Source organism: Musa acuminata, chromosome BXJ3-9, assembly GCF_036884655.1.
Source record: "Musa acuminata AAA Group cultivar baxijiao chromosome BXJ3-9, Cavendish_Baxijiao_AAA, whole genome shotgun sequence".
NCBI lineage: Eukaryota > Viridiplantae > Streptophyta > Magnoliopsida > Zingiberales > Musaceae > Musa > Musa acuminata.
Window position 1 is genome coordinate 36,485,299 of NC_088357.1, and position 7,673 is coordinate 36,492,971.

Below are 7,673 nucleotides of genomic sequence, written 5' to 3' on the forward strand. Positions count from 1 at the left end.
AACTTTCCTTTTGAATAAATGGAAAACTGTACAGCGATATCGGCCCATAAATAACACACATTTGACATGTCAGTCATCAAATATCTAATCAAAAATAGAAAGTGAAACTTACTAATCCATTAGTGGAAATGTATTCCGATGAACTGATAAAATTACAACTATTATATGATGAAATTACACACTAGTGGAACGTTCAGTTTAAAAAATAACAAATATTGACATAAATCAGTCTTAATCATATTCACTCTTTATTAGCATCCTAATAAAAATCCATCGAGATTTTATCTTAAACTATTGAGATAAAAAGATAAGATATTCAAATTTTGATTAAAAATTAATAAAATATTAAAACAATAAAATAGAAGAATAAAATTTAGAAAGAATCCAAAGGTTTGTAATAGCTATCTTAATGTAAAATCTCATCTCTATGTGTAGGATTGATCGAGATTCTCACTTCAAGATTCAATTAGTATTATCCCCCTTGTGAACATGATCACTTAACTAATCTCTTTTAGTGAGCCGAGCAATTATATAAAATCAAAATAAATATACTAAAAAAATTATGAAAGAGAAAAATATGTATTAATCTAAATTGAATTGATTATCATAAAGAGAAAAAAAAATGTTTTAATCTAAATTAAATTAAAGAGAAAAAATTGTTTTAAGACTATATTTATAGAGTCCAAAAACGTAAGGTTATCATTGAAGGATATATATTTCTATATAGAAGGATATATACAGTCCCTACACATCCTTTCATTTTTAAAATATTTAAAAATATTTTTAAAATTTTAACTTTAATTTTTTTATAAATTTAAATCTAACAATCTTCACAAGAATTAAAAATTTTAATAATTAAAATTAAAGTAATTAATAAATAAAAAATGATAATAAAATGGTTGCTCCACGCTGAGACAATGGTAATGTTTTTTGGCTTGGATATTATATATATATATATATATATATATATATATATATATATATATATATATATATATATATATATATATATATATATATATATATATATATATCCACTACACTTGAGAAAACGATATGTACTGTTTGTATGCATGATCCAGAAGCACAGAGAGGTCACTGGCGACCTTTTGGTTCCAGTGAGGGGTCAACAATGGCCTACAGCGAAGATGGAGATGGCTGCGTCAGGATCAACTCACTTTCATGCAGCAGTTAATTACCCGAGTCTACGGTTTCATTATAAACATGCAAATCGGTGACTTGATCTATTACGTGACTGGTGTTTGTTTCCAGCCATATGTTACTACATTTGACCTCTGCCAACATAGTGCATGGGATGTCTTGTGAAGCGGAAACAAAACTTCGGGATGCTATGTTTGACAACAGAATCAGGATCCATTAGCTGTTGTAAAACTTTATTTTGGATACAAGCTGACAACCAAGGAGTCTTATAAAGCAAAACAAGTAAGATAACATTGTGAATATAAAATGAGATTGAGCATTGTGCGTGTCTATATATATATATATATATATATATATATATATATATATATATATAAATATATATATATATAGCTTCCAGTAATCTATTTGGTGAATTCCATGACCCAAGTAGCGGCGAAGAGATAAGTGATGTTGAATCCTGAGAAGCTAGCATCCCTTGCCAGGTCCTGGAACTCCTTTTGGGTCCTCTCCCTGCCTCCATCGCTGTGAGCCAACATGATAACATCTGTTTCATAAGCACATTTGGCTTGAGGAGTCGACTCCTGGATTGTTGGTAGAACACTTTCCAACACAATCACCTTTCCTTTCTCGGGCAGTGCCTTCCAACAATTCTTCAATATCTTCACACAATGCTCATCACTCCAATCATGAAGAATCCACTGAATGTTTAATTTCTTTGTCAATATTAATAAAGGTAAGTCCAAAAAACACTATAACGGAAAGGCAATAGTCAATTGTTTATTGATTCCAATGTACTAATGCGTGAATCGGTATTTAATAAATTTTGTTTAAATCGTATCTAGTCTGGATGTTATTTGAAGTGTTTAAATCTTAAATCTTTAATGTACATTTCAAACATGAATTGGTATTGAATCAGTATTTACTATATTTTTTTCAAGTCGCATTTGAAATGCTCAAATGCAAATGCTATTTCAGTAGCATTTCAGCATTTGTGATTTAGTTAGAAACTAATATAATTTATATTTTCCAAAAGATAAAATTTTATCTACTTATTTTTAAAAATATTTTATATTTATTATATGATTATATTTTTTATTTATTATATATTTAAAAAATTTATTTATTTACTTATTAGTTTAAATATAAAATAAAAATATTAAAAATATTATAATGATAAATTTATCATAAATATTCAATGGACTTTTGAAATATAATTTATCAAATAATACTTAAATCAATGTACATTTAAAATACAGTCTTCATCTATTATTTATCAAACACTCAAAGCAATCTATAACTATATAATCACTCAAATTTTTTTATTCAATTACATATTAAAAATATAAATATATTTCTAAATGCAATCTCAATCATTTTAAAATTGTAATCATATAACATAAGTCACATGTTCTTGATTATCCTACTTTATTTGTGTGATGTGTCTCATGATGTCATTCCGATCATCCAACTGATCCAGGTAGAAATTGGATCTTAGACAAGATCTCTAATTACCTTCAAGAAAATGGCATCTCCACTTGGGATTCCTATAAACATATCTCCACTAACATACTCCACTCCTGCAGCCAATACATCCCAAGAATGAATGCAAGCCAAATACTACACAAGAATCCTTCTTTATAAATACGTAGGACTGGGTACGGTAGAAGTGCTTACGTTGAATCATTACATGTTGGACCTACCTGGGTAGCGTGGTGCCTCACAGATGACATGAGGAAGGTCGAAGTTGACGCCCTTGACGTGGGAGTGCCTGGAGGTGATCATGTGGAGTGTGGCGCCGATGCCGCCACCAACGTCGACGAGCACCTTGATGCTGTCAAAGCCGCGGTAAACTTGGAGTAGCTTCTTCATGAGGATGGTGGAGTGACCCCTCATGCTGTCGTTGAACAGCCAGTTGAACCGCGGGTCGCTTCCGTGGTATTCGAACGGCGCCATCCCGGTGGCCTTGTTGAAGGGGATGCCGCCTTCCAACACCGCATCCTTCAAGTAATACCTGCCACCGTTGTCGACGAGAAACCCAAGCAGATTAAATAGTACGACAAGAAACGAGAAGAGTTAATTGCTTTCCGTTAACGCTCTCTCCTGATTACCAGCTTTCCATGAGGACCTTGTCTTGGTTCATCAAACTCATGGATTCCAGGGACACGCCGTCCTCGTTCTTGGTCAAGTACTTGCAGACGCGCGCGGCGCCGTACTTATGCGAGGGGCGGCCGTCGTCGCCGGCCTCGACGGTGCAGCTGACAACGCTGTAGGCGGCGAGCAGTCGGAGGATCCTGTCCACCATGACTGCAGCCTGCGGGTTTGCGGTTGGCAGCTTGGCCGCGATGTCGGCTGGGCCGAGCATGGCGCCGGGGCCGGCACTGACGATGATCTCCAGTAGCTCGAGCTCGATGGCGGCCTTGAGGGCCATGGGGAGGACGGAGCCGATCGCCAGATGCAGGGCGTACGTGCATGCCTCCTCGTCCTCATCGAGCGTCGGCTGCATCACATCCCTGATGGATCCCATGCTTGCCATGAGTTGCAGTAGCAAGAGAGGAAGGAGGATTTGAACTGTGGAATAGAGGGAGAGGCCTTCTGAAGGAAATCTATAGGGCTGCTAGCACTTATATACCCGGTAATTTTGGTTTTTCTCACGTTCAACACGCTGCACCACATGTTTAATTTATGTTGACTTTTTTAATAAAGAATAGCTATACTATTAGAAATCTTTACGTTCAGGCAAGTTTGCTTGGCCAGTACAAACACTATGTTTGAATGTTGAATAACATCAATTGTAGCTGTAAGATTTCTTTGGGTACTGATTTTCGATTGAGATTCTTTTATCTACCCTAAAATTTGTAAAACGATACCAACTATACTTGATAGGAATTCTGATTTTCTAGAAAAATAAAAAGTATTATATTAAAGGATGAATAAAATGCTCAAATTTGAATTAAAAATTTTTATGTTCTGGCAAGTTTACTTGGTCAGCACAAACTCTATGTTTGAAAGTTGAATAACATTAATTGTAGTTGTAAGATTCCATTTTCGATTGGGATTCTCTTATCTACCATAAAATTTGTAAAACGATACCAACTGTACTTGATAGAAATTCTGATTTTCTAGAAAAATAAAAAGTATTATATTAAAGGATGAATAAAATGCTCAAATTTGAATTAAAAATTTTTATGTTCTGGCAAGTTTACTTGGTCAGCACAAACTCTATGTTTGAAAGTTGAATAACATTAATTGTAGTTGTAAGATTCCATTTTCGATTGGGATTCTCTTATCTACCATAAAATTTGTAAAACGATACCAACTGTACTTGATAGAAATTTTGATTTTCTAAAAAATAAAAATATTATATTAAAGGATGTATAAAATACTCGAATTTGAATTAAAAATCTTTATGTTCTGGTAAGTTTGCTTGGTCAGCAGAAACACTATCTTTCGCATTCAAGAGAGCCTCAACTTTCCAAAACTTTTGTCTTTTCTCCTTAAAAGTTGCTGTCTTATCTTTTCTCTTTTCTCCTTAAAAGTTGCTATCTGATCTCTCCCGTTAAAAGCTGCATCTTCTATACTACATTTTTAATGAACCAACCTATACAATTGAACTAGTTCAACCAATCTAAAACTTCAATTATTTTAAAATAAATTATTTTAAAAATACTATTAGAAATCTTTAAGGTAAGTTTGCTTGGTCAGCACAAACTGTAAGTTTGAATGTTGAATAACATCAATTGTAGTTGTAAGATTCCTTTGGGTGCTTATTTTCGGTTGGGATTTTCTTATCTAACCTAAAATTTGTAAAACGATGTTAACTATACTCGATAGAAATTCTGATTTTTTAGAAAAAAAAATATTATATTAAAGAATGTATAAAATACTCGAATTTAAATTAAAAATCTTTATATTATGAAAAGTTCTCTTGGTCAGCACAAACACTATGTTTAACATTCAAGAGAGCCTCAACTTTCCAAAACTTTTCCAATAACTTTTGTCTTTTCTCCTTAAAAGTTGCTATCTTATCTCTCCCGTTAAAAGCTGCCATCTTCTATACTACATTTTTAATGAACCGACCTATACAGTTGAACTAGTTCAACCAATCTAAAACTTCAATTATTTTAAAATAAATTATATTAAATAATTTACTTATATTTCAATTTATATTATTACAAATAATAATATATAATATAATAAATTATTTTGAAAATAAATATAAATTTAATACTATTTTTCTAACTATAAACTCAAGAGTAATATAATAATACTATTTACATATTTTTTAAAAAGAAAATATATAATTTTAAAATTTTTAAGATACTTAAAAATAAATTTGAAAGGTCTATATGGCCATTATTTTTTATTTTTAAGCTTTAAAATTATTTATTTACTAATTTTGCCCTTTAAAAGTTAAATTTATATGGAACATATCAATAAAAATATATCATCTTAATATCAAAAATAATTCCATTAAATAATTACTTATATATCAATTTATATTATTAAAAAATAATATATATATATATATATATAGTAAATTATAAAAAAAATATATATATAATTAATAAATTAATAATAATAATAAATTAAAGCTTTGAATTGGATCCAAATGGGTATATACCACTCCTTTTCTAGTTTATAGTATTTTTATTTTTTGATTTATTCAAAATCTAAACAATTTATAGCTTTCTTATTTTTTCCATTTTTTTTATTTTCACTAAATTATGATATATCTATTGAAACTTGGATTTTGATGATAAAATAAATTGATAAAGTTATGATCTAATGTGTATTTAAGTGACGTAGGACTAGCTTCGATCAAGGAGAGACAAATTGATTAAAGTAGAAAAAATCAGTTATTGGGCCGTAATGGACAATATTAGAAGATTGGTCGACGTGCTGGTAAAAGGTTTCGTTCCACGAGTTCAGGCATCGGACTAGAATGATTGGATATTGTGCCAAGAATATCGGATGTTGCAGGAGGTCAACATGCCGATTAGATAATACGTTAAAGGAGAGGACGATGAGCCGAAGGGTCAGATGAAACACCGGATCAACCAATGATGTGCTGGACAAATATGTGATTCATGATTTGTAATAATTTGTCTAGATCGAAGTAGTTTAGATTGTAATTGAGTTGATTATGAATATAATTAGGTCAAATTAATTAGGGGATTATGAATATAATTTGTAATATTCTAAATAATCCCGGTCATAGGTTACTCGAGAGGGACATCGTGATAACCGGATAGACTGGTGTGCTGTATACCCATCCATATGATGGATGCAACTGGTCTCAATGCTGCTCGTGTAGGTACACTAGAGATATAGTACAGATGCTCATTGGAGAATGAGTTCACTGATTGATCCGCTTACGGAATGCTGGATGGTTGATGATGCCTTATTATCAAATAGCGATACCGTAATCCTAGGGGTATATCTGGTCCTTAGACTTAAGACACCAAGGATGTCCTGTTTGAGTGCTCCACTCTTTGATACAAGACTTATAGGTTTGGCTGTCCCAAATCTAGTACAGCTGGTCATTAGGAGTGATAGTCGACCTTACGAGGGCTATTGAGTATCGATAGAGGATCATCCACTCTCGGCGTCATGAGAGGAATATCTCATGTGTTCTTGCTTAGATAAATCCCTGGCCAGGGTCATTCGGGTTGAGAGAGAAAGAGTTCTCCAGGAGAATTCGATTAGAGCAAGACTCGAGTAGAAACTATATGGGTCTGATAGCACCATGCTCGATATACGGTCTCTGGGATATTAGATGGATGAGGGACTATAGGAACACGGTAAATGAGGACAGATAGGCCCAATGGATTGGATTCCCCTATATCGTGTAGGGACTACGACGTAGTAGCCTAGTACGTCTATAGTCGATGAGTCAAGTGAATTATTACAGAGATAATAATTCACTGAGTTAGAAGCAGTTCTGACTGGTATGACTCACAGCCAGCTCGATATTGGGCCTAGAGGGTCACACACATATGGTACGCATTGCGATGAGTAGAGGTTCGGATATGAGATATCTGACGGAGTCCTTGTCTTATTGGATATCCAATAAGCCCCTGAATGATTGGATCCCATGGACGAGATCCAATAAGAGCCCATAAGAGATTATCGGCTAGAGATCCACTAATCTAAAAGGCTTGGGTTATTAGATGCAGATCTAATACCCACTAGGGGAGGATCCATTAGAGTTTGATAGGGGACCTCTATAAATAGGAGGTATTTAGAGCCTCATAGGCTAGAGCCTTTGCTTGCCTCTCCTATTCTCCTTCCCTTCTCCACCTCAGAGCAGGCCTGGAGTTTTTGAGGAGTGTCGTCATAGCCCTGCTATGTGGATCACCATTAGAGAGGAGGACGCTTAACCTCTTTCACTCTCTCCTAAGGATCTACAAGGAAACAGGGACATACGATGTCCCTAGGTAACACAATCTATTCAATACGTAATTTTTTAGTTTCGTGGATTTTGCGTACCAATCTTTGCACGATGACGA

General features: G+C 33.5%; 1 protein-coding gene across 1 annotated transcript; it reads right to left on the reverse strand.

Annotated features, from left to right (window-relative positions):
• Positions 1–1,516: 1,516 nt before the first annotated feature.
• On the reverse strand, positions 1,517–3,792 carry LOC135648461 (tricetin 3',4',5'-O-trimethyltransferase-like). The gene is made up of 4 exons (XM_065166178.1): positions 3,273–3,792; positions 2,865–3,175; positions 2,677–2,741; positions 1,517–1,862 (listed from the first exon to the last, which is right to left on the reverse strand). Exons 1-4 carry the CDS (start codon positions 3,695–3,697, stop codon positions 1,566–1,568), a joined length of 1,098 nt encoding a protein of 365 aa, XP_065022250.1. The 5' UTR covers positions 3,698–3,792; the 3' UTR covers positions 1,517–1,565.
• Between the last annotated feature and the right edge of the window lie 3,881 nt (positions 3,793–7,673).